The following is a 27,728-nucleotide window of genomic DNA, read 5'->3' on the forward strand; positions in this document are numbered from 1 at the left end:
TTCAGGGCTTCCCTGGTGGCTCAGTGGTTAAGAAATCGGCTGCCAATGCAGGGGACACGGGTTCGAGCCCTGGTCCAGAAGATCCCACGTGCCGCAGAGCAACTGAGCCCATGTGCCACAACCAGAGACTGCGCTCTAGAGCCTGCGTGCCACAGCTACTGAAGCCTGCGCGCCTAGAGCCCATGCTCTGCAACAAGAGAAGCCACTGCAGTGAGAAGCCAGCGCACTGCAATGAAGAGCAGTCCCTGCTCGCCTCAACTAGAGAAAGCCCGTGCACAGCCACGAAAACCCAATGCAGCCAAAAAAAATAATTTTTTTAAAAATTAAAAAAAAAAAGACAATGTTCACAGCTGTACACCAAAGGAAAAAAAACCCTTCTAGAACACCCTTATGACATCACCCCAAGCAGCCACTGGACTTGACCCTTTGTTACCACATAGCAGTCCCAGCCTGGAGCCAGCCAGGGCCACACCTCCCTCCCTCAGCCTGTCTGTCGTCACCTTTGTCAGAACCCTCCTTAGCAACCAAGTAAGACCACAAAGAAAGCCAGGTTCTCTACCCAAAGCAGGTGGAAGACCGATCAACACTGGAGGCCAAGTCAAAGGCCCTCAATGATGAGTCACACACTCATGTTTCCTGAAGATATTTATTACCATCCAAACATATTTTCAACAGGGAAAGGCATGATTCCTAATTTCCCCAGGATCCACGTTTTCAGAGTCTCCCAGGGAACCCATCTTTCATGGAACCCTCTGAGGACTTGATCTCTGCAAAGGGTAAGCTAATTAAGACCCCGGTTTCCTCTGCCAATTCCTGGGCTGACCTGCAAATTCCATCTTACTATTTCCCGTAGGTCTCTGGTTCCTTTTTGTTTGAGGTGACAATCACATGCATGACCTACCAATGAGCCCTACTGTCAGGCCACTGAGGGCACTGTGGTGGCTGCCCGGGATTGCTTGTGGCTTCTCAGCCAGGCCTTCAGAAGAGCTGCAACTCACCACCAGTCTTTCGGTGCCTCCAGCTGGTCTCCCAGGAGACCTGGCCCCTCTTCTTTGGTCTCAAGGGCCTCAGGAGCCCAAAAGCTCCTGATGAATGTCCCAAGTGAGGAAGCAATACCAGGAAGTCTGTGGATTCCCAAAGTTGTTGGGATACACACTGGACACAGTAAGGCACCCAAGTCTCAAGTTGGCTAAATATGCTGAGGGGGTAGGTGTGCCCTGAGACTGGAAGAACTTTAGAGGGGATTCCACCCTGAGAGGGTCACTTCAAAGACTTGCCATCCTCACTAGTTCCAACAGAATTCCTTTTCAGTTTTACGCTAATCCTTTGCTGCCTCTGCACCTCCCTCACAACGACCCTCCCCTGGTTCCTCTTTGGAGTAATTACCCTAAAGATGCAGATCATGCTGGGTAAGGAATACCAGCTCTTAACAAGAGGCCCCTCTGAATATGCCACCTTATCTGGGCCCAAAAGAAATCCCATTGTTTCTATCCAGTGTGAGTTCTCTGATGACTCATAAGGCGTGAACTCCGAGAAAAGCTTTCTCCACATTCGGAACATTTATAGGGTCTCTCTCCTGTATGGGTTCTCAGATGACGAATCCGATTGGAGCTGTGAGAGAAACTGTCTCCACACTCATGACAGGTATAGGGTTTCTCTCCCGTGTGAATTCTCTGGTGTCTGATTAAGTTGGATCTATGAGAGAAGTTTTCCCCACAGAGGGTACATTTATATGGTTTCTCTCCTGTGTGTGTTCTCTGGTGTCTGGTGAGGTGCATGCCCTGCTGGAAGCTTTTCCCACAAGTTAAACACTGAAAGAGTTTCTTCTCTGCCTTGTGGGTCCCATGATTGGCAAGAAAGAGGGTGCTGTCACTCACTGCTTCCCCACACTCAGAGAAGGGGTACAGCCTCTCTTTCTCGTGAGTTCTTTCGTGAATGACAAGGTGAGAACTGCGAGAGAAACTTTTCCCACACTCGGAACACTTATAAGGTCTCTCTCCTGTGTGAATTCTCTGGTGCCTAAGGAGGTTGGAACTGTGAGCAAAGATCTCCCCACACTCAGGGCACTTGTAGGGCTTTTCACCTGTGTGCGTTCTCTGGTGCCTGTGGAGGTTGGAGTTGCAAGAGAAGCTCTTTCCACACTCGTTACATTGATAGGGCTTCTCACCTGTGTGGGTACGCCGATGCCGAGTCAGGTGGGTATTCTGACTGAAGCTTTTTCCACACTCGAGGCACTTATGGGCCTCCTCTCCCAAGTGTGCTCTGTGTAGTGACAAAAAGTGTGGATTCCCGCCAAAGATTTCAGCGCACCCCACACCCATACACAGTCTTTCTGCTGCATGTATCCTCTGGTGCCTAATCAGGTTCGAGTTGTTAGAGAAATTTTTGCCACACAAGGGACATAAATGGAGCTTCTTCGGCTGCAGTTCCTTTGGCCGCCCCAGTTCTCTGCAACTTGTGGCCCCCACTAAGGACTGCTCCATCCGAACCTCTGGGGCAGGCTCCCAATGCTCTTCTGCCCTGTCATGAGGCCTTCCCTGCTCAGGACTCCAGGGTACCTCCCCTCCGGCCTGGCCAGGCAGCAGCGCCCGAGGGTGGATGCTCTCAGGGCAAACGGACTGAGCACTTTCTTCCAGATTGTCAAATTTCTCTTCCCCTGGAAGATCGAGAGAAACCAAACCCATGTTATTTCTACACCAGAGAAAAGGAAATCCCATGTGTGCTACTGCCTGTAGGTCAGAAGTCCAGAAGGGCTGGCTCTACCTCAGTTTTCCATCTTCCCCATATAGGTAAAGCACGGTAGACAGGGATCCACATAAGGGGTGGGGCCATCACTCAGGAATCAGAGCTCAAACCAGTCTTGAATTCCCTTGTAGGGGCCCCGAACTCCCTCTCCAACTGAGCCTCTGGCTTCTGCCCTTTGGGAATGGGTGAGATGGAGCAGGACTGGGACTAGGGTGGGCAAATGAGCCCAGGAGTGAATGCCTCCTTACACTTTGCACCCTGGGTACCTCACCTGCCATCACTGGGATGGAAGTGGGCAGTGGAGACACTGGAAGAATGTACCTCCCTGGCAGTGGTGATGGGCTACCCTTACACCAAGACCCTCAAATGCCTCATTCCCAACAGCGGGAGGCTAGCTGCGCAGGCTGCTCAACTGCGTTTCTTACCGGGAGCTGGGCTCCTGCGGCTCAGGCCCTCCTTGCAAGTCTGGACACTGGGATCCCAGGGCTTTCCTTCTTGTTCCACCTGGGTGCTCAGGGCCTCCTGACTGGGAACCTGAGACTCTGTTCACAGTGAAAGAAAAGGATTTCTATGTCACCATTTTCCTCTACCAGGCAGGGCAAACAAAGATAGTCTTGTTCTCTGCCTTCAGTGAATGGATACAGAAATCTGACAGCAATTACTTGGAACATACACTAAACTCTTCCCACTGGTTACCCCTAGAGAAAGAAATTAGAGGAAGGAGACTGTGGCTTTTTCTTTTTACACTTTTGTAGTACTTGGGGGGTTTTTTGCAATGAGAATGTAAAACTTTTGTAATTAAAACAACAATCAAACAAACAAACATGGTCAGGGTGGTCAGTTCCATGAGGAATCAGTTTAATACTGTGAAAGAGCCTTGACTCTTATGGATACATATCAAATAGAACTAAGTTTGACTGGGCAACTCCAGAGGAGAAAATGTAATATGATGGACAATCAGAAAAGGACCTGGGACTCTGAGAGGACCCTGAGATTAAAACCCAAAAGTGCTACCCTGTGCTACGCTCACTCCAACTCCAGCAAACACGGACTTTAAAAAGTTTAGTTTCAAGAACTTGTGATCCGAACTCTTCCTATTTAGCACTCACTGAAACAGCTGTGCTCAACTTAGGGCACCAAGCCACAGCACAGTGACAGAAAACCTGGAGAAGGCCCCCGTGAAGGCAACCAAACCCAGCAGTGACCCCCTTGCAAAATTAGTGCAAGTGAGATGATAGCTGTGCTTCTCTTTATGAAAACGTCATGTATGAAAACAAAGTGCAGTGTGACTCTTCTACCAGGTGTGCATCAATATAGCTATAATGGTAACATACACAATCCTGTTTTATGTTGTTTTTTAAGACTCCCCCCAACTTTTTATTATGAGAATTTTCATACATGCAGAAAAAATGAAGGAATTATACAATACCCACACACTCTCCACCTAAATCCATCTATCAGTTTTTGGTCATATTTCACAGACCTCATTTTTAATCTCTGCATAATAGTTCAACACATAGATGCATCTTAATTTATATATAACTTACTTAGACCCTGTTTTAGATATATATCATTTCCAAATTTCCACAAAGCCTTCCCCCTTCCTGAATTCTTAAGGACTGGGACAGCCACTGAGCTGGAATGTTGATGCCAGTGCTCCTGAAATTTGTGCCTCTGGGGAAGAGCCCAGAAATACTAATGGAGCATAGAAAACATAAGTGAGGTCAGAAGAGTAAGCATTTTGAACTTGCAAGGCATCAAGAACTTAGAGCCCTATAGCATCCTGTGATCTGTGTGTGAGGGGTGGGAAGTGGGGATGAGGTGGGCACCATTGGATCTGACTTGTTCTGCCTTAGGAAGTTCATTATGGCTCAGACTCCCCGCCCTCAGCCCTGGCAGCTGGGGCCCTTAAGTGTGCCAACTGTGGCACCTGGCAAATATTTAAGTGATCTTAGTCCAAGGGACTTTAGACAAAGGCAGGTCGTCTGGCTAAACTCAGAACTTATACCCAGGAGGTGAGCACCTAAGGGACAGGACCCTGGTCAGAAATGGCTCAGCCTTCATCCCTGGAAAAGAAGTCCTTACCCAGTGAGTCCACATTCTCATAACTCTCCTGCACCGTGTCCTGGGAGAGGGCCCTCTTACTAGGATGCTGATGCCCCCACTCCTCCTGGGAGATGTACATAGCCACGTCCTCTAAGCTCTCAGGCAACTGAAACAGCACAAGATCACCTTTAGGCCCTGAAGCACCAAGAACAATTCAAGCAGAGTCATGGGTTAAAGGGGCAAAACCCAGGTGTGCTGAGGACACATTTCATGGGGAAGAAGGGGGAGGCCTACAAGTGAGGTGTGGGTGGGAGAGATGCATGTGGTGAGGTAGAAAGGATCCTCTCCAAGTGGTAAAAGGACCCCACCCCCACAAGAGCAACTTCGGGGAGACAATGGGAACTTCCACATCACCTGGGGCCCAGTCAGCTCCTTGTCTTCCATGTTTCCTTCGGGAGGAAAGAGAGAAAGCCAGGGAGCAGATAATGCTAAAGGTGACAGAAATTATGATGAGAACGGCATTCCTAATTCTTGGCAACCCAAGGACTGTCACAACACAGTATCCATTCCCCAACACCCAGTCTCTGCTCTGAGGATGAACACTGAACAAAAGAAGGCAACCGAGGAATAATAAAGCGATATTCCAAACAACAGAGTACCAGCAGTCTTCCCTGCTGGCCCAAGCATTAAAGCCCTCAATCATTCACCGAGCTCTAAATGTCTCCGTTCTGCATACAAAAGGGCTTACTAAGAGATCCTCCCTCCCTCCACCCACTCCAAGAGGAATCCAAACCACTTCTAGGTCTTTCACACCACATCTGGAAACCCTCAGGTCAGAAATGCCCCCTCCTTGGCAGCCATGCTGCATTCTGCTGGTGTCAGGGGCAACCCCAAAGCCCCTCCTCCCTCCCACTTGCCCAGAGAACTGTTCCTCACCCCTCTCCTTTACAGTCTGGGGATCCCTTTTGGGGCTGGGGCCTAGCAGCTCCTGCAGCCTGCGGCCAGGGCTTCTCTCAGTCTCCATTGGCTCCAGCTTGAAGCTCGGTGACTCTCGTGCTGTTTCCAGAGGCAAAGGCTCCTCCAAAAGCACTTCTGTTCCCCGCCCATGGTTTGTCACCTGGGAACCAACCCACATCACTCACCATCATAACAGGGCCCGAGAGGAAGGGAAATTAGTACAGAATTCTGAGGGCAAGCCTTCAACGGAGAACCACTGGCAATCCCTTTGGACCCACCAAGAGAGATGAATGGTTTACACTAAAACAAAACTTTTCTGACCCCGTGTACACCTGAGAAAATGTGTGTGAGAGCTGGGGGGAGTTCACTTCCAGTGCACACCTTCCCCACACAGCTCTTCTGACACACCTCACTCCCTCTCGCTTTCCCCCACCTTTTCAAGATGCGTCTGTTCCTGACTACTGGGTAAGTTAAACTTGGGTGGCCCTGGGGCAAGTGGCCTCAGAGATTCAGTGCCAGTTTTTTAAGTCCACTATTAACTGCCACCCAGCTTTGTAGAGATTAGACTGCTGACTGTAATATAACAATAGCTAACAACTATTAAGCACTAACTGTAAACCAGTAGTGTGATCAAAACTACATCCTGCTCTAATGCTCAAAGCCACCCTAGAGAGATCTTTTACCATTCTTATTTTACCAAGTCTGAGGCCCAAAGAAATTAAGTAACTTGCCCAAAGTCCCAAAGCTAGTACGAAGCAGTGAGCATTTGAACCTAGCGAGCTAACTCCTGTGCTCACACTAATGCAGAGACACTGCCTCCATGTGGAAACAGGGCACTCTTCACTGCTCGCTCTGTCCACTTGGGGAAAATCTGGAGAATGAAAGTTCCTCGCTAAACTACAAAAAGGCTTCTTGCCCACCTAAGGTCTACTCAGGGCAACCAAGTAAATTCGTAGGGGTAACTGGGCCAACGCGATGTCCCAGTCCTCAGGGCCAAACCGCAAATAAAACTGCTCTTTCTCTCACCTGTTGCCTCAGTCTCCCAAGCTCTTTCTGCATATCCTCCACCAGAGTCACCGCTTCCTCGCCGCTCTCCGGATGCAGCTCCTGCACCCTGCTCTGGATCTCCTGGGGCAGGATGGTCAGAAACTGCTCCAGCACCAACACCTCCAGGATCTGCTCCTTGGTACGCATCTCAGGCCGCAGCCACCCATGGCAAAGCTCCTGGAGCCGACTGAGGGCTTCCCGGGGCCCAGCGGCCTCTTGGAAGCGGAACCGTCTGAAGCGCTGATGGGAGGCCTCCGGGCTGGGTCCTGGGTCTGTCGGGGGCAGCTCCTGGCTCCAGGCGCAGTCCTCCTCCAGTTTCACTATCAGGAGCCCTTCCCGGTCCTGGAAGCCCGGACCCGACGCCATCTTCAGGTCCCCACACCGCCTTGGCCCCGAAACCAGCTGCGCCCAGTTAGGAAGGCGCCCCCGGCCCCGCGCAAGGATGGCGGGCGTCCACAAGAGCCGGGGGCCCCGAAGCCCCGAATCCCGGCCGAGGAGCCCGGCTCCAGGGCTGGCGCAGCCGGCTCCGGCGCCTCGGCGTCAGTAGTTTGCGGGCGCCGCCGCACCACCCCCTGGCCCGCCCCCGCCAGGACCGCCCCAGGGCAGGACCTAAGCACCGCGCTTTCCCCCTTGCAGCGGACTCACGCAGGACTCGAAGCTCGGCTCCCACGCCGGAAGTCTCAGAGCGCGTTAGGCGTCAACAACCAACGGCGCCTGCTCCGGACCAACTTCCCGGTCACGTTCCGAGAACTCTAGCGCCCATTGGGTCAGGTCTCGCCACACACTCACCGCTGACCAACCAGAAGAAAAGATTTGCCTTCAGGGGCGGGACGAGCGAAGGGCCAATTGGGGACGAGAGGCGGGGCCATCGGGCGAGCTCCGGGATCTCAGAAACCCCTGGGAGCCAGAGACTGTAGGTTTGTTAGTGGAAATTAAGCCCAAATCGGATGTGACCGGCGGACTACCAGGGTCAGAATCCCTCGGAAAGCTTACTGAAGTTCAGATCTCCGAGTCACGCGAGATCCTGTGCTTCTGAGTGTCGGGGTGGGGCCCGAAAATCTGAATTGTTAACAAGCTCCTCCACAGACAAGTGGAAAAATTCTTCCCCCACAGACAAATTTGAGAATCGCTGTCCGGGTCAAAACGGATTTCAAGGTGGTCCCCACCCGCTGCAGTTGGGCGGAGCTTCAGGAGAGGGTCCACCCGCCCGGGCAGCCTCCCAGGCATTTGACCCAGGGTCCACTCGGCCGCCGGCTCGGCGCCTGGAAGAGGCGGAGAAGAGTGGGCCCCGGCCGGGTCAGCGCCGCCGCAGGGCCTGCGGAGAGATGCCGTAGGCAGCGCGGCCCGCGCCTGCGCCCTTGAGGTGCTGGCGCTGCGGGGCCGGGTGCGGAGGTCGTCAGTGGGGAGAGTGGGCTTGTGGCCCGTGGCGCTCTCATGTCCGCTCAGGGTCCGGCTGCAGGCGGCTGGACGTCCCCCAGGGCCGCTGCGGACCCAGCCCGCACCACCGGCTTCCGATTTTAAACTTGCCGGGGGCGTGCCTTTTATTGTCCAGCCCTGAGGGGGCGAGATCCTTGTTCATCTCCCTCCTTGGTCCGCCATGAAATTTCATCGTGAGGGGCAAGTGGAAGGAAACCCGGAGGGTCGATTCCCTGGCCGGCGCAGTCGAGGCTTTGTGCTGGTGAGGGGAGGGCTTCCCAGCTGTGAGACACGGCCCAGGTCGGCCCACCTCCTCCATTCCCGCCAGCGACGGTCAGGCCCGTGGTCTCAAGAGATAAAAGGGTCGTGGGGTTGAATCATGACAAACAGTAATCGTTTATTGAGCGCCTGCTTACATGCAACTGGATCCTCACAGCACACAAAACTGTAGGAACGAGACGCTATTATTATCATCCCCATGTTACAGAGTGTCAGTTAAGTCACTTGCCCAGGATCACACTTTAGTCTGTCGCTAAAACCATGATGGTAAAGGGTGATGTGGGGACGGAGAGGGTCAACTTTCAATGACGGGGTGGAGAGAGTCCTGAGTACTGTATCTTTTTTCTTGTTCCACTTGTCTACTTCAAAAAAGAAATGCACAACGTGAGAGTTGTGAGTTAAGTTTTATTTGGGTCAAAATGAGGACTGCAGCCCAGGAGACAGCGTACCAGATAGCTCTGAGAAACTGCTCCAAAGAGGCGGGGGGAAGGTCAGTATATAAATGATTTTGGTGAAGGGGGAGTACATGCAATCAAGCACATAGTTTTTACAGAAGGTTTCTGCTAGTCTCGTGTAGGTTACTGCTAGTCACGAGGAGCAGATGTCACCATGAAGAATTTTAGTGCTTTTCTAGATATGAGGAGATACAAGAATTGGGCTCATAAAATTGGCTCCTGAAAATATCTAACTATCTGAAGACCTGTTCTGCCTGTTTTTCCCAGAGCACAGAGTGCCTCATTTCAGCTCTCCACCCTGAACTCCTTTCAAGGGGTGTTGAAAGTCAGCAGCTGCAGCAGCACGATTTAATCTTTGTAGAGGTAGATGGCTAGTGCCAATGGAAAATGCTAATTTGTAGTTGACACCCTCCAGAGAAAAGGTCCACCAGCTGTTGTGGCAAATTCAGACCCAGAGGCCTCACAGCGCACAGGCTGGTGCAGGTCCATTTCAGAAAGCCTTGTTGAGACACGTGACCTCAGAGTCCTGTAAGACCATTTTTTTTCATGTTTTAGATCTTCATATTTCAGGAGAAAATAGATTCTAACCTAATAACCACCTCTCTGGCATTTTATAAGTTATTCAATCTCACTAAGCCTCAAACCGCAGTTCCTTCACCTGTTTTGAGGGGATAATACTATACCCACCTTATAACACTGGGTGAGGATTAACCGGTCTAACATATGTAGGATGCTTAGAATCATACCTGGCATTTAGTATGAACTCAATATTGGCTGTTACTAATGCACAGCAAATTCCTGAAGGCTTACCCTATCTCACAGAAAAGCCACTCGGATTATTATTGCAGGATGTGGAGCATGGGAATGTTTGCAAAACTACACATACCTTGAGATGGTAAGAATGAAGGATAAACCAATTTGCTATCTTAAGTTCCTTTTGATTTTAGGTTATTAACAGGTACTTAAAGCTAGATAGACTTTCAGAGTTATTCAGAATTACTGATAGTATTCCTCCATTTCTTTGAGGCCTATCTATATTCAGGCAGAGAAAATAACTTTTATAGATGGTATTTTATAGTCAAATACCAATTTGACTGGGAGTGGTGTTACAGGCCAGCAGAACTATAGGGGTTCATTTGGGGCAGGAGTTCTTAACCTAGGGTCTAGAAATTCTAGAGCAGCAGTTCTAAGTACAATAGAACTTACTGTGATGGCGGCTACTGAGCACTTAAAATGCAGCTAGTGTTGCTAAGACCCACCAGGTAGTGGCTACCATCAACACAGTTCTAGAGGGTCACATGGGTGGATCTGGAGATTTTTAAAACCTTTTGATATTGTACACAAAACTGCATGTGTACATGTATTTTCTAGGAAGTGGATCCATGGCTTTCATTAAGTTCTCTAAATGATGAAAAAGATTAAACCCACTACTTTAAGCCTGGGTGAAATGTAAGTTAAGGGAAGTAAGTATGCCCTCTAGTAACCACTGTTGATTTCACTTTCTTATACAGTTGACCCTTGAACAATGCAGTGGGGGTTTGGAGCGCTAACCCTCTGCACATTGGAAAATTCATCTGTAACTTTACAGTTGGCCTTCCATATCTGTCGTTCTGCATCCACGGATTCAACCACCATTGGGTTGTGTAGTACTGTAATATGTATTTATTGAAAAATTTCCATGTGTAAGTGGACTCACGCAGTTCAAACCCATGTTGTATAAGTCAACTGTATTTTCTTGTCCTTAGCTATTGGTGGCTCCCTATTATGTAGAAGAGAAAACAATTTTGAATTTCAGATTAAAAAAACCCTACTACTCCTGGTCTTAGTTCTCATGGGTACTAAATTCTGTCTCTAGAGCTACTTTCAGTCCTTACCTGAGTCTTATAGATTCCCTTGCACTCAAGGGGCGGGGTGTAGCTGTCTGTGCCTGGTTTTCAAAATGACATTTGATGAAATCTGCAGCGTTAAGAATTTCACATCTGTGCTCTTTGGCGTAGGAGCAAATAAGCAGCTTCTGTCATTCTGAAATGCTTTTCCTGACTCTCATCTTAGGATATCCTGGCCTCCAGGTTTCTACCACCCTAAGCCTTTGCTATTTGCAACTCTCCCCAGTTTTGGTTTCTTCCCACTTTACTTGACTACAGTTTTCCTGTGATCTATGGCTTCAGGTTTGCTTTTACCTGTAACACATTACTCTTTGATCCCACAGTTAGCTTTGAAATCCAAACATAAACAAAATAGTGACTTTAAGTGGCATTTCATTTGAAACACATTTTCTTTTTTAAACAATTTTTTAAAGGAATGAACCGTTTATTTTTTTAAATTTATTATTTATTTATTTATCTTGGCTGTGCTGGGCCTTAGTTATGGCATGTGGGATCTTTAGCTGTGGCACGCTTGTAGGATCTAGTTCCCTGACCAGGGATCGAACCCTGGCCCCCTGCACTGGGAGCGTGGAGTCTTATCCACTGGACTACAAGGGAAGTCCCAAAAGACATTTTTTTTTAATTGATCTGAAATATATTGCCCTTTCTCCTTGAAAATATAAGGCATTTTGATAAAATGTTCTGGAATTTAAATTATCCTTCAGATTAACGTTAAACTAACTTGCTAATGTTGTTTGGTAACGTTAATATTTAAACATTTTCCTCTATTTGGATCTTAAATCACTATTTATCAACTCACAATTGACTTCAGACCAGTAAAGTTTGTTAGATGTGAGGAAGGAGAGTAAGGGACACAGAAAAAGGGTACAAACCATAACTGCTCTCAGTGAGAAAAGGAATGGTAGGACATGGCAGGAAATTGAGCTGGAGAAAATTTTACTAGTTGTCCTTAGATTGCCAGAAACACTGTTAGATAGTTGTTTTGGTTAATTTCAAGATAATCCACTTCTAGACTTCAGCTGAAACATATAAAGACATTTTTTGCTGGTCACCAACCAACCCAGTTCAGATACCAATTTTTATTTGAAAATCTCTTAACTGAAAATAATCCAGGACATAGTTCCAAAACTCCCACTTTTACCGCTCTCTCTTTTCTTGGGACTCAATAAGAGAATGTTTCTCAGCCTTAAAAGAGTCAGAATTTTAGGAAAATTACTTACATTTTAGTCCTAACTTAGATAATTCTATTATCAGAATATTCAAAAGATAATATAAAGCTAATTTAGTTTATTGACTTTAACATAGAATTCACTGCTCTTCCATAGACTGGAAGATGATGGCCTTAATTAACCACAAAAGGAGCTTTCTCCTCATTTTAGTTTTGTCCTAATGTGGAAAAACTGCCTGACAGAAGTTCCAGGTGAAATAATCCTAACTGAAAACAGAACTAGATATAGAGAGGCTGTCTGCCCCAGAAATCAGTCTGAATTCAGAAAAACCAGTGGTGACCCAAACTAACATGCCTCCTGTCACGGCCAAGATATCCAGTACCAAAGCTGGCCTGAGATTCCCTGTGGAGCACAGAGAAGAGTCACGGGTGAAGGAACTGCAGGATTTCAAAGAAATCCTTCCAAAGAAATGAAACAATGATTTGACTTCAAGATAGTTGAGTTTTCAAGGAAAGAAAATTTCTTAATTGGAGCAAAAAGCTTTGGGATCTACTTAAGAGTTTCTATCATCCCATGACTGGTTTAGCACAACTCTTTCCCCCACTCTCTTTCTCCGTGGAATAGTGTGACATGTTCAACTTCTGTTTCTTCTCTCAGATTTTGAGATCAGAAGAGAAAATGAAGAAGCTTCTTCAAAGCAGAAAAAAAACCTGTGAACTCTGCATCCCTTCATTGTTACTTTAGAGGGGGATGCTTCCCATGGTTCTATTTTACAAAAAAAAAAAAAAAAAACTAAAAACATTTAGAAAGTCAGAGGAAAATGTTTAAATATTAACATTACCGAAAAATATTAGCAAGTTAGTTTGGTTAACGTTAATCCAAAGGAAAGTCAGTGCTAAATCCTCAGACTTAGCAAAGCTTATAGATCATCATAACCGCTATATATAGAGAGAACCCTAAGAGCTCCAACGTGGAAGAACCTCTCGACATTAGACCTACTGAGCACCAGAGGACTCATTCAGGAGAGGAGCCTCACAAATGCCCTGGCTGGGAGAGAAGCTTTCTTCATTCAGACCTTTATAGATACCGATGTCTCCACATAGGAGAGAGACCCCATGAATGCACTATACTTTATGAAAAGCAATTTGACAGTGTGTTTTAAGAATCTTAAAATATTTCTCCTCTTTTATCAATCAGTTCCACATCTGAGAAACAATTCTGAAGGGAAAAAACAAAATAAAACAGAATTGCAGCAATAAAAGTAAAGTCCATGGGCCTCCCTGGTGGCGCAGTGGATATGAATCTGCCTGCCAATGCAGGGGACACAGGTTCGATCCCTGGTCCGGGAAGATCCCACATGCCGCGGAGCAACTAAGCCTGTGCGCCACAACTACTGAGCCTGTGCTCTAGAGCCTGCGAGCCACAACTACTGAAGCCCGAGTGCCTAGATCCTGTGTTCCGCAACAAGAGAAGCCACCGCAATGAGAAGCCCGCGCACCACAACGAAGAGTAGCCCCCGCTCGCCGCAACTAGAGAAAGCCCACACGCAGCAACGAAGACCCAACGCAGCCAAAATATAAATAAATAAATAAAAGTCTTTACACAAACATCCACCCACACAGACAGAACCTCCAATGGTGCCTCACTGCCCTGATAATAAAGCACAGATTCCTCAACAAGGCTGCAAAAACCTTCATGGTGCAGGCCCTGAATTGTGGCAACAAGTACTGCAGTTGACTCCTGCCCCCTCTCCAAGTCAGAATTACATTTCTTTTGGGCTCCTTCAGTGCTTTGTTTAGAGATCATTTTTAGCACTTAACACAGTTCTTCTTAACTGGGAGGATTAACTGCAATCATACTATGACCTGTGTCCTCCCCTGCCCTTCCAATATACATACATCAACATCACACAGATGACTAGAGTTTCACAAGATTGAGAACAGCAGTAATTCATTTCTTTATCCCTTAAAGTACCCTGAGCTTTAATTAATAAAGCTTTAATTAATAAATGTTTGTAGCTTTGAATTAAGAGATGTAAAATAGCTCTTGGAAATTAAGAACATGGAACATTGCATGGATATGCCTTGTAACTTTTGAGCATTTTGAAAAGATAAGGGCAAAAAACAGTGCCCACCTCATAAGTACTATAAAGGTTAATGAAATATATTTAAATGCAGGCTCTATACAAAATAAACTTTCAATAAATATCATTGTACTTTATTTCTAGTCTTTGTTGTTTAATGGTAAAAGTGGCGGCTTCCCTGGTGGCGCAGTGGTTGAGAGTCTGCTTGCCGATACTGGGGACGCGGGTTCATGCCCCGGTCCGGGAGGATCCCACGTGCCACGGAGAGGCTGGGCCTGTGAGCCATGGGCGCTGGGCCTGTGCGTCCGGAGCCTGTGCTCCGCAACGGGAGAGGCCACAGCAGTGAGAGGCCCGCGTACAGCAAAAAAAAAAAAAAAAAAAAAGAGTTAATCGTAAAAGTGTTTAAGGTTATGAGTTTTCCTCTAAGTGCAGCTTTAGGTACATCCCATGATTTCTATATAAAATATTCTCCTTATTGATGATTTCAAAATAGTTTGTCACTACAGTTTTCATATTTCCTTCCTTCCTTCCTTCCTTCCCTCCCTCCCTCCCTCCTTCCTTTCTTTCTTTCCCCATGCAGCTCATGGGATCTTAGTTCCCCAACCACCGGACTGCCAGGGAATTCCCATCATTGCAGTTTTTATTATTTCCTCTTTAAGCCAAGAGTTGGTCAACTGGTCAAGCTGGTCAAGAAAGTTCTCCTCTAAAAAAAATTTTTTTTACTGCATTGATTAGAAAATGAGATTCATTCTATTTCTTCTTTGAAAAGTTCATTTTGGTTTTCCTGTGGACTTATATTTAATAAAGTGTGTTAATTATCCCCCAAAGCCCTAGAAAACAAGTGTTCTATCTATAGGACAAAATCTAGAATAGTCTTGGACCTCTCAAGTATTTTTATATCTTTGGAAGCATCTTTGGTGCTGTGTGAAGGGGAAGTGAGATGGAGGAGTTTAAGTTGCTTCCCAATTCTGCCTTCTGTTTTTTTGTTTTGTTTTGTTTTTTGGCTTCCTCTTCCCTTGCTAAGAGGTTTTAAAAACAAACAACAAACAAAAAACTACTGTATGGATCTTTTTTTTTTTTGGATGGGCCATGTGGCTTGTGGGATCTTAGTTCCCTGACCTGGGATCAAACCCAGGCCCTCAGCAGTGAAAGCACAGAGTCCTAACCACTGGACCACTAGGGAACTCCCTGTATGGATTTTATATAGCAATTGTTAATCACTGCCTAACTATTAAAGCTGGCAGTAAAAATAGGATACTAAAGGACCTAGGAGAGGCTCATCCCTTTCTCTAGCTGAGACAGTCCTCTCCTTAAGATGCCATGTTTTTTTGTCTCTTGAAATTAGAGAAATCCTGCAGGGGCCACTTTAAGATTTTTTTTTCAATTGTGACTTTCCAGAATCTGCAGTAATTCTTTCACAGTGTATTGAGGATATTGTATAGGCTAAAATCAAGGAAGTCAAGGAATAGACTGGTGAATCCACCTCCAAGGGGCTCACAGTATGGTAGGGAGTGAGATACAGTACACTTAGCCCTGCTTACCTAGTCATTTTCACATTCCTAAAAAAACATCCTATGGGTCCTCCAGGAAACTTCATGATCTTTCATTCTTTTTTTAAAAAATATATATTTACTTATTTGGCTGTGCTGGGCCTTAGTTGCAGCATGCAGGATCTAGTTCCCTGACCAGGGATTGAACCCAGGCCCCCTGCACTGGGAGCACAGAGCCTTAGCTACTGGACCATCAGGGAAGTCCCGCATGATCTTTAATTCTGAAATGAGTACCCACTGTGAAATCCTCTGACATTTCTAGCCTAGTGATCTGGGTAGAATAATCTCAGAAACACCCAAAGCTCAGACTTAAGCCTCCAGGCTTGGCTCCCAGCTTCCTCTCAAGTCTCCTGTAAAGATGTAGAACGGGGTGGGAAGGGAAGCTCAGCTATTGGCCTCTCCTTAGCACTTATAATCAGTTTATTCAGCCCCTAAATCTGGGCATTTGAACAACTGGAACGAGGGAAATTCTCCCCAGAATGATATAGGTTAGCCTCTGTCCTGTCTTTTCCAGTTGTCAAGACCTCCCGGAGGTCTAGCAAAGCCTATTCCCACATTTTTAAGGCTCCTAAAAAATTAAAATATTATTAAAATTGTGATATATTTTACATATTTGCATTTAGCATCTTTAACACTCAACACAAGAATACAACTCGGGTGTTCTACTAGAGATAACTTCAAAAATCTAAAACTTGAGGCCCTGGGACTTCCCTGGAGGTCCAGTGGTTAAAGCTCCACGTTTCCAGTGCAAAGGGTGGAGGTTTGATCCCTGGTAGGGGAACTAAAATCCCACATGCTGCGAGGCCAAGAAAAAATAAATTAAAACTTGAGGCCTTTCATAAAGGTGAGACCATACCAAGTGGCCCCAGTAGAGGCCTATCCATCCCTATTTTGCATTTTATATTAACTGGGGCTCCTCCTAAGGGGGAGGGAGAGTGAAGGGCAGCAGCAACGAACTAGCGACCCTCACGTTGGTCTGGTGTGGGGCATACTTCCATTGCCTTAACTCCCCAGAAATACAGTTCACCCTGGACAAGGTGGCACTCCTCCTCTAAGATGTTCCTTTCAGGGTCCTCCAAATGCTAGAGAGCCCCCAACAATGACCAAGGCAAGGTGGTAAAAGGCCTTGCAGCTTCCATCTTGTTGGCTAGGAGAACTCGCTCTAGAAGGCCATGAAAGACATCTGACTACCCTGCCAGCAATACAAGTAGATGGTCCAGAGATGCGTTGTTTCTTATAAAATAGAAATAACAAAGTCAAGCAAATAGACATCATAACATTAATTATGAGTGTGGTTACATAGGTATTTATGTTCTGTGTATTTGAACTAGTTCATTAAAAATATATCCACCTCCAAGGAAAGAGGCATAATGGCATGACTAGCAAGGTTATCCCAGGCAATCTCGCTGTTGGTTTGAAGCAGGGCTTGCACTCCAGCCTCAAGAAAAACTCTCTGCCAGAAAGGAGAGGAAGAAAGTTGTAGGTTCTGCTAAGGCGAAGGCGCAGGAGAACACAAGGGGCAGGGAGAGACCTGGGGCCTTGGCCCTGACAGGTCTTCCTGTCGGTTCTGTATGCTCTGAGATGCTGGGAGTATGCCTTGAACCTTTGTATTTTTTTTTTCAAGAACTTGCTGGCAGAAAAATGAGCCACTAACCTGAGTCTTTCTCCCAAAGGCTCCACTCTGTGTTCTTCTCCCAGAAACTCAGGGTTTGCCAAAATCCCTGGCAGTGTATCAGGCAACTCCAATGCGGTAGAGCTTCCCCTGGGAAGTAAACAGGCAGCTTGTAGGATTTATGTTATTCCCCAAAGTGCTGTTTTCTGTCCTTAGAGCCATTTTGTTCAACAAGGCCCATGAGCAAAGGACTTACAGGGTAAAAATCAGACGAGCACAGGCAGAACCTGCTCACAAGTTGTTTCATCCTTGCAGCTGGCTGTAGCAAGGGGGTGAAAGATGCCACCTCCTTAATTGTAAAGTCAAAGCGGGGCTCCATGGGGAACAGGAGTCATCCCTGGAAAGGGAGGACCCAGCCTTTTACCACCAGTCAAGGCTTCTCAAGGCTTCCTGCAATTCCATGACCAGGTCCACACAGCCGCTCCACTGCTTTGCCAACAATGATCACTGGCTGACGTGCTAAGGCGCTGCTTCTGGAAACTACTGGTACTGGAATAGTTATAACCTAGACCAGTGCTTCCCAGTCATGTGCACATTGGAATCACCTGAGGAGCTTTAAAAAAACTCTCTGATGCCTGGTGTGTCTTAAGTCTATTAGAGCTTCCAATCCTTGGTAGCTTAGAAACAACAGAAATTTCCCACCATTCTGGAAGCTGGCAGTCCAAGATCAGGATGCCAGTATGGTCAAGGGAGTGTCCTCTTCCAGGTTGCAGACTGCCAACCTCTGTGTCCTCAAATGGTGACAGGGGTAGGGAGCTCTGTGGGGTCTCTTTTATAAGAGGATTAATCTCATTAATGAGGGCTCACCCCCATGACCTCAGCAACTCCCAAAGGCCCCACCTCTTTTTTCTTTTTTTGGCGGTACGGGCCTCTCACTGTTGTGGCCTCTCCCGTTGCGGAGCACAGGCTCCGGACGCGCAGGCTCAGCGGCCATGGCTCACGGGACCAGCCGCTCCGCGGCATGTGGGATCTTCCCGGACCGGGGCACGAACCCGCGTCCCCAGCATCGGCAGGCGGACTCTCAACCACTGCGCCACCAGGGAAGTCCCGGTCCCACCTCTTAATACCATCACATCAAGCATTAGGATTTCAGCATATGAATTTTGAAGAGACATAAACATTCAGAATATAGCACCTGGTTACCACCCCCTAGAGATTCTGATGTATTTGGCATCTGGACATCAGGATTCTTTACAGCTCCCCAGATGATTTAATGTGCAGCCAAAATTGAGAACCACTGATCTCAACATTAATTTGAAGAATTAATAGGAAACTTGGAAGGAAGCAATAGGACTGGCAGAGGATTTCCCAAGAGGCTCTACATTTGTAATGACCGATGAAAGACATGTGAGAGGTGGGTGTGCTCTGTTTCAATGAAGGTTACTATAAATCATGGGTCAGGTTGAATTTCCTGTTAAGAGTCTAAGTGTAGTAAGTTAAAAAATGGCTTCAATTTCATGATTACTTCTCCTATTGACAGGGGGTGTCAAATCCTCTTCCCCCGAATCTAGGCTGGCTGTAGTGACTTGCTTAGGCTATAGAATGAACTGGAAGTAACTTTCTGGGACTTCATAAGAAGTCTTGAAGCTGCCATCTGGGGCCTCTTGGAATGCTAGCTCTGGGAACACCAGCCACCATCTAGAAAGTCTGGTTACCTTAAGACTGTCATGCTTCGAGGAAGCCCAAGCTATGGAGGCATGGAGAGAGATGCCTAGTCATCTCCAGCTGTTCCAGCCATCCTAGCCCAGGCACCAGACACAGGAGTGAAGAAGCCATTTTCAACATTCCAGTCCCAGCAGACACAACAGGGAGAAGAACCCAAGAATCACCTGCAGACAGCCAGTACTGATGCCTCAGACACACAACCCCAGTCGATTACAGCCATTCCAGTGATCCCCAGACATCTGAGTCACCCTAGCTGAAGCTCCGGTCATGGGGCAGACATAAGTTGTCCCTGCTGTGCCCTGATCAAAATCCCAACCACAAAATCATGAGCTATAATAATAAAAAGATTGTTTTTACACTAAGTTTTGGTGTTATGCAGCAAAAGATAACCAGAACAACAGTAATACATGAATGGTCATGGTACAAGAATCAAAGAATAGAGATAGATACAAAGAAAATGAGGAAATTTTTCCATCACCCCCTCGCTTCACTTCTGCTCCCTTTTTTATAGGTAACGGTTGTACATCCTACCGGTCTCCTTCTGATGTGTTTACATATGTATATGTATTCATTAGATGTATTTATAATGCTACATATATAATATTTTCCCAGACTTTTTTAACTTCACAGTGTGCCTCTGAAATCTCTGAATCTAGATGAATAGGCCTTTCTTACTCTTAACAGCTGCACAGTATGGCACAGTATGGGTGTAACATAATTACTATTTCTTCTGTTGATGGACATTCAGGTTGTTTCCAATTCTTGCTTTAATGAACAATTTTGCAATGAACATCTTATAATGCAACTTTTGTGTACATTCAATAATTTCTTTAGAATAGAATCCTCGAAATGGAATAACTGAAGCAAAGGGTATGTGCATTTTTCAAGTTTTTTTTGGGGGGGGTGGTAAAATATACATAACATAAATTTTACCATTTTAACTATTGTTAAGGGTACAATTCAGTGGCATTACATGCATTCACATTGTTGTATAACCATAACCACCATCCATCTCCAGAACTTTTTCATCATCCCAAACTGAAACTCTACCTATTAATAACCCCCCATTACCCTCTGCTCCCAGCCCCTGGTAATCACTACTCTATTTTCTGTCTCTATGAGTTTGACTATATTCTAGGTACCTCACATAGGTGAAATCATGAAATATGTGTCTCTTTGTTTTTGGCTTATTTCACTTAGCACAATGTTTTCAAGATTTATCCATGCTGTAGCATGTAACACAATTTCCTTCTTTGTCAAGGCTGAATTAAGTAGGTACATGACTTGTCTAGTGTCACACAGCTGCTTAACTGTAGGGACATTATTCTCACTCAGGCAGTCTGACACCAGAGCCTGTGCTATGAAGGCATATAAAGCACTCACATGACACTTGGTATATATAAAGTGCTCAATATATGTTATCATTCATTGCAGTTCCAAAGGCATGACTTTTGGTATTTTGATACCCCCACCCACCTCCACCATCACATCCGCCTTGGAAGATACTTTTCTGTGGTCTTTGATGTCCAATTTTAGCTTTGACTCACATAGTCATTTTCTCCTACTTCTTGCAGCATTAAGAATTGTTTCCAGCTGCTGGCTTTGGTGGAGGCTTGTACTGTGGGTAGGGATGGGAGTGGGGTGGTGTCTACTGTGCTTCCAGCTGCAGCCCCAGAGACCATGTGCGAGGGCACCCTCTATAGGACAGCAGGTGAAATGCCACCTGAGTTTTGATACTAATCTGTGCATGAAGGAACTTGTCCAGATACTAAGGCTTTGCTGAGCAAATATCCTTTCAGTCATTTTAGCTTATTTCAACCATATTTTTAAAATGTAAGCTTCTGCTCTATATCTTCAGGGGAGTTAAGGCATAAGCCCTTATGCTCTTGTTAAAGACTCTTGTGTCTGCATTAATTTGATGCCTGCAGTGTTGTATGTATGTCTGTTTACTTTGGAATTAGGTCTGTTCTGTGTTTCCTTCAGTATTGGCAAACCTCACATATTACTTGAAGACTTCACATATTTGTTTCTCTATGGACACAGACTGCTGTTTTTTTTGTTTTTTGGGTTTTTTTTTTTGCGGTACGCAGGCCTCTCACTGTTGTGGCCTCTCCCGTTGCGGAGCACAGGCTCCGGACATGCAGGCTCAGTGGCCATGGCTCACCGGCCCAGCCGCTCCGCAGCATGTGGGATCTTTCCTGCACCGGGGCACGAATCCATGTCCCCTGCATCGGCAGGCGGACTCTCAACCACTGCGCCACCAGGGAAGCCCCAACACAGACTGCTTTTTAAAAACCATTCCTAATCCTCTTCATTCCAGTGAAAAATATTCCTGTTAATGAGATTTTTGGAAAGTTTTTATTATAAAAATAATGAACAAAGCATGAAAGTCTTCCTCTAAGACTGAGCTTGGTATACTTTCTGTTTTCCCTTATTATTTTACACTGAAAATAAATTCACAGACTATGTTTCATGTGTCATAAAATGTTTACTCATTGAAAACCACACAAATGTATAGAGGACATAGAGTAAAAAGCACAACCCCCAACTCCAATTCTACTCTATAGAGGTTGCCACATTATTCCTTGAGTCTATCTTCAGATATTTAAATTAAAAAAATATTTTTCCCATTATTTACAAACATGGGATTATACTATCACAGTGTACGGTAAACGTGCTCTTCTCATTTAATAATATATATTGACCATCTTTGCACATTAACACATGGAAATCCACTGCACTGTTTTCAAGGGGTGCAGCGCAGCACACAGGATGGATTCACCAAAACTTACTAAGCCAGTCCCCAGGTGATAGCCATTTAAATTATTTACAGTTTCTGGTAATTCCCTGTCAGTCCAGTGGTTATGGCATGTCGCTTTCACTGCCCAGCCCAGGTTCAATCCCTGGTGGGGGAACTAAGATCCCGCAAGCCAGGCAGCCAAAACAGAAAAAAAACTGTTTACAGTTTCAAACTAATTGGCAAGTGTGGTAGGCAGGGGAATGTTCCAGAAGAATGACAAAGATCTGAATGAGAAGGTGCCCTTCACACCACCATGCTGGTGAATTCAGTCTGGTTATGTTTACCTGAGACTAGAAAGTAGTCTTGATGGGAAGGACTTAAACAAACGGAATGTTGGAACTAGAATTACAGCTAGACCGTCTATTTGGGTATTCCTTCTTTTTCTTTTTCTCCTGCAGTAGATTTAGATCAAAGGAAATCTTTCTTGAGGGTGAAATATGTAAAACAGTTAAAAAGCAGGGGCTGGACTTCCCTGGTGGCACAGTGGTTAAGAACCTGCCTGCCAATGCCAGCGCACACGTGTTCCACCCCTGGTCTGGGAAGCTCCCACATGCCACGGAGCAACTAAGCCCGTGTGCAACAACTACTGAGCCTGCATGCCACAACTACTGCAGCCCGTGCGCCTAGAGCCCATGCTCCGCAACGAAGAGAAGCCACTGCAATGAGAAGTGCGTGCACCGCAACGAAGAGTAGACCCCGCTCCATGCAACTAGAGAAAGCCCGTGTGCAGCAACGAAGACTGAAGGCAAACAAAAATAAATAAATACATAAATTTAAAAATAAAATAAAAAGCAGGGGCTGCTCTAGCTGACGTGGGGGGGGGGGTTGGGGGGAGCAGTGTCTGTCGAAAGACCCCTGCTAGATTTCTCCAGGTGGACTTCAGAAAGTCCATGAACCCCCTGAAATGATATACGAAACTGTAGAACTATAGATGCATGTGCTTTTTTCTGGACACACACACAAGAAAAACAAACAAAAGGGAATTCCCTGGCGGTCCTGTGGTTGGCAACTCAGGGCTTTCACTGCCGGGCTGGGCTCAGTCCCTAGTAGGGGAACTAAGATACCGCAAGACGCGTGGCGCTGCCAAAAAACAAACAAAACCCCCCAAAACAAAAAACACTACCCTTATGGTCCATAAACATATCACTAGATTTTTCAAAAAGAATCATGATACAGAGTAGTTTAAGAACCTGCACTCTAGGGTTCCTAGGGGTAGCGTTTGAAAACCGAGAAGACGGCAGTGCTGGTGTTGGGTTCAATGATCCATTTCACAGCTCTTACCAGGACTGGAAATTACCGTTTACCCACCTCTCTCCTTCCCAGGAGATAAGCGCCTTGTGGCAGGGATACTGCCTGCCGTGACCACCCTCGCCGCTGTTGACACAGTAAGAGGTCCACAGTAGGCCCTCGGTAAATATTCGCCGTAAAACATGAATGATCTATAGGCTTGTCAGGGGCGGAAGACTGGGGATCTACGGCCCCAGTGCAGCCCCGTGGCGCCGAATACCGCGAGTTGGGGTCTTCACGTGCCGCGCTGACTCCACTTCCCGCTGTGTCCGGGATACCAGCAGCTTCGGCCGCTCCTTCTCAGCGCCTGGAGTGCGGCCGCTCGGGCGGGAAGCAGCTATAGGCCATTGCGGTTGCCAATCTTATCAACGGCGGCTCAGCCCAGCGCCCCCTAGTAGACGTAGGTGCCGGAGGGCCCGCCCACCCGCCCTCCGATTGGCTCTTCATACTCCCGGAGCCTCCTGGGAGACGTAGTTCAGAGAGTCATCGCACAAACGCCGACGCCGCGGGTACAGACCCCGGGGTGAGTCGCGCATCTCGGACTTTTCCCTCCCTCTGGCAGGCCCCACGGGGTCCCGGCAGGAATGGTGCGCCGGGCGGGTCTCCACCCCAGCGCCTGCCCGCCTGTCACTGCCCTGCGCAGACACTTCCCCTTTATCCTGGGGCCGTTCTTCCCGCAGACAAACCTCTCCTGCCCCAAGCGCGGGGTTTGGGCGGAAGGGGTCCTGGAGGTGATGGCAGTGAGGGGCAGGGATCTGCTGTCCACCTTTGTAGACACCGCCCACGACGTGCCAAGCGCTGGACACCAAAGAATGAAGCTGGCACTTCTCCCACGGTGCCAGGCGCGCTTGCAATCATCTCATTGAATTCCAGAAACGACCCGTTTGACAGACAGGAAAACAAATTCAGAGAGGTCGAGTAATTTGCCCAGGTCACAGGTCCTAGATCTTGGATTCCCATATCTCCTCACCACTCCGGGCAGCTTCCAAACTCATAAACAGTTTCAATGCAAGGTGGTGAACAGGAATGACCGGAGCACCAGGCAAGAGGGGTCAGCTCTGCCAGGGGTGGGAGGTGGGAGTTGGGAGTGGGGGCAGGATTATGTAAACCGAACCTCAAAGGGTGCGGGGAAGGGAAAGCAGTTGCCTTTGGCTGTCAGGGACTGTATGCTCAAGGCGAGCCTCCTAATAGGGTCCGTATAAACACTGGTAGAACAAAACATTTTTTTTCAATTTTTTAAATTGTAAGATGTTGGGACTTACCTGGCGGTCCATGGTTAAGACCCCACTTCCACTGCAGGGGGTACAGGTTCCATCCCTGGTCGGGGAAACTAAGATCCCAGATCCCGCATGCCATGTGGACAGACCAAAAAAAAAAAAAAAAAGTTTAAATACATAGGAAAATTTAAAGAGTAAAATGAACACCCACTTACCCTCCATCTAGGTTTAACAATCAGAATAATGTGTACTGCACTTTATAACTTATAAACGCTCTTGCTTAAGGTTACCATAGTGCAAACAAAGCTCTCATTTGGTAAGCCGATTGGAGACCTATTCTGACACCACTACTGCATCACCTGGGACAGGTCAAAGCCACCCACCGCAACCTACTTTGGGAAGTTGGCTTCCTCTCCCTGCTTTCCCATTCTGCTCAGGAGGTCGGAGGTTGTCCCTGAATTTGGTTCACCCTCAGAGACCACAGTTACAGTATGTTTCTCAGAGGGAGTTCATTGCCTGGAAATTCTCTTTGAACTTGAATGGTTAGCCTCTCAAAGTCTCAGATTTCTCCCTTAAAATTCAATATACTGGTGGGTGAGGGAGAGTTTGGGTCACAGAGGGATCCATTATTTTCAGTTCCAGGTTAACACAGGAACTCTTCCACGATCTTCTCAACAGGTCTTTCCATTCTCTTAATAAGAGACATGTATTATATTCAAATACAGTAAACCTCCTTTATCATGATGGTTGCGGGGACAGGACTGAAATCAGCTTTGAAGCTAAGCTAATTATAAAATACTTTTTAAAAACTATCTTTTTTATTATAAAATACATATTGATTTTAAAATCCCAAAATGATAAAAAAATGAATGTGGTAGAAAGTGATACCCCTGATGACCAGGAATGGAGAAAAGATCCGGGTGTCTGAGCTGTGCATCACTTAGGAGGAGAGCAAAAGTTGGACCCTTTGCAGCAGTTGCATTGGTTTTAGATTTGTCATGTCCCCAAATAAAGGCACAGAGGTACAGGACTGAAAGCTGCTTTGAAGGTTACAGAGGTATAGTCACAGAGGTACAAGAAAGAAGAGTTCATCAACAATCCATTTTACTTGTTAAATCAAACATTTAAAATGCATCCCAAGGACTATAATCCTATTTTCACATTTCTTCATTTTAAATCACTGGAACCTCAAAAAATGGAAGCTCTGTGAACCTCTCTTGACCTAGAAAGGCCTCAGTGGCAACAAAACACTGCCTTTCAAGAAGTCCCTGCTTCAGAATTGCCCCTGTTGCAAAAAGTGTCACTGAAATTGCAAAATATCCTGCTGTAGACTGGAAAGCCCCACTTCCTACCCGATTCTGTCGTAGCTGCCTTAGTCTTAGCTTAGAGGAGTTTCCTGGCCAGACAAGATAGTGTCAGAGATCCCAGGAACACGAAGGATGCTTTGTGGCATTGCACGATTTCATCATTTCTGTCTCAGCAGTGGGAGACTGCCTTCCGGAATCTTGTACAGGTCCTGGTCCCAGAGAAACCCCAGTTAAAACCCTTCTGGCCCAACGTGAGAATTTCACACATCTGACATTTGCACCATAAAAGTGCATTTGGGTTCATTCATTTTTTAGGGAAGTTGTTGGGTTTGGGTATTATTTTCTCACCAGGATCCAGAAAACTGGATGCTGTCAGCTGTTAAACCCCAAACACTTAATACTCTGTAAGATATAAAGCCCATGGACCAATTGGAAGCCTTGATCCCAGGTTGGTCATACAGAGGGGATGTTTGTTCAGCCAGGCAACAGAATGCTGTCACTGACCTGTGGGAATGGTCAGCATGGCCCATTTTGAGCCTCGTTGGTCGCTGAAAAGGTGACATCTACAGTTAGTGGTGAATAGTAAAATAACAAAGTACCATCATGCAGGGAGACAATACTGCAAAGTGGTTAATAGAGTGAGTTTGAACCCTGGCTCTGGGCAAGTATCTAAGCCACTAATCCTGGCTGTAAATGGAGATGATGAATCCTGCACTGAAGGGATACTGCAGAGATTTTAGGGAATAATGGATATAAAGCACAGAGTTAAAAAAAAAAAAAAGCACAGAGTAAGCATCGTTGAAGGGTAATTGTATTACCAACAAAACATCTGTAAGCCAAACATTTCATGAGGAACACACAAAGTTTAATCCAGGATGTGCAAATGATGCCAACTAAGTGATAGAAATACCACCATTTTGCAACCACCACTCTAGCAACTGATTTAGGAAAGGATCATCTATTAAGGCTAACACCATGGGGTGAAAGATTGTGAGGGAGCAAGACCTTTCCACACACCGAGGTTCCATATTAATTACAAAGAAAAAAATGGCCTTTTACAACGGAGAGATCTCAAGGAGGCGTGAATGGACCCTCAGTCTAATGAGGAGACAATCACACAAATCTACATTGAGGGACACTGTGCTTGGAACGGACTTTTCAAAAACATTTTTTTTTTTTTAATAAGAGGGCTTGATGAAGCAAGCCTCCAGGTCTGAGACCTCACCCACTGTCCCCACTTTATTTTTTATATTTATTTATTTATTTTTGGCTGCTTTGGGTCTTTGTTGCTGCACGCGCGCTTCCTCTAGTTGCAGCGAGCAGGGGGCTACTCTTCGTCGAGGTGCGTGGGCTTCCCTTGCTGCAGAGTACGGGGCTCTAGGCGCCCGGGCTTCAGTAGTTGTGGCGTACGGGCTTAGTTGCTCCACAGCATGTGGGATTTTCCCGGGCCAGGGCTCGAACCCGTGTCCCCTGCATTGGCAGGAGGATTCTTAACCACTACGCCACCAGGGAAGCCCTCAAAAACATTAATGTCTTGAAAGCATTTTAAAAGGTGAGGGGAATGTGAAAGTGTTCTAGATAAAAGGAGACTACAGAGATATGGCAACTAAAGGCAATGCAGGATCTCTGATTGGATCCTGCATTGGGACAAAAAAAAGCTATCAAAGACATTACCAGGACAATTGGGGAATTTGATTATGGAAAGCTTGTAGTATTGTAACAACATTAAATTTCTTGAGTGTGATAATACTACTGTGATTATTTAAAATAATATCCTTGGGAATTCCCTGGCGGTCCAGTGGTTAGGACTCGGCGCTTTCACTGCAGAGGGCCCGGGTTCAATTCCTGGTCGGGTAATTAAGATCTGACAAGCTGAGTGGGGGCAGCCAAAAATAAATAAATAAATAAAATTTAAATAAATAAATAATAAAGTAATATCCTTGTATCCTCATTCTTAGTATTTAGGATAGCTAGGGTATTTGAAGTGATATCTGACATGCTTTCAATTTATTACGAAATGCTTCAAAAAAACAAAAAAGTGTGTGCATGTGTGAGAGAGAGAGAATCACCAAACATGAAATGTAAATTGTTGCTGAACCTAGGTAAAGGGTATATAAGTGTTCATTGTACTATGCTCTCAAATTTTC

The 27,728-nt window shown here is 46.2% G+C and overlaps 1 protein-coding gene across 5 annotated transcripts; it reads right to left on the reverse strand.

Annotated features, from left to right (window-relative positions):
* Positions 1-627: 627 nt before the first annotated feature.
* ZNF263 (zinc finger protein 263) lies at positions 628-27,675 on the reverse strand. Of its 5 annotated transcripts, XM_004315257.4 has the most exons (8): positions 23,079-27,675; positions 17,288-17,395; positions 6,775-7,586; positions 5,728-5,908; positions 5,206-5,279; positions 4,831-4,957; positions 3,171-3,287; positions 628-2,656 (listed from the first exon to the last, which is right to left on the reverse strand). In XM_004315257.4, exons 3-8 carry the CDS (start codon positions 7,159-7,161, stop codon positions 1,488-1,490), a joined length of 2,055 nt encoding a protein of 684 aa, XP_004315305.2. In that variant the 5' UTR covers positions 7,162-7,586; positions 17,288-17,395; positions 23,079-27,675; the 3' UTR covers positions 628-1,487. The 5 variants fall into 5 exon arrangements, with proteins under 5 accessions (XP_004315305.2, XP_019801760.1, XP_073649384.1 ...); XM_019946201.3 differs by lacking the exons at positions 17,288-17,395; positions 23,079-27,675 and having other exon boundaries at positions 5,206-5,240; positions 6,775-7,564; XM_073793283.1 differs by lacking the exons at positions 3,171-3,287; positions 17,288-17,395; positions 23,079-27,675 and having other exon boundaries at positions 6,775-7,565.
* Between the last annotated feature and the right edge of the window lie 53 nt (positions 27,676-27,728).

Source organism: Tursiops truncatus, chromosome 15, assembly GCF_011762595.2.
Source record: "Tursiops truncatus isolate mTurTru1 chromosome 15, mTurTru1.mat.Y, whole genome shotgun sequence".
NCBI classification, from domain to species: domain Eukaryota; kingdom Metazoa; phylum Chordata; class Mammalia; order Artiodactyla; family Delphinidae; genus Tursiops; species Tursiops truncatus.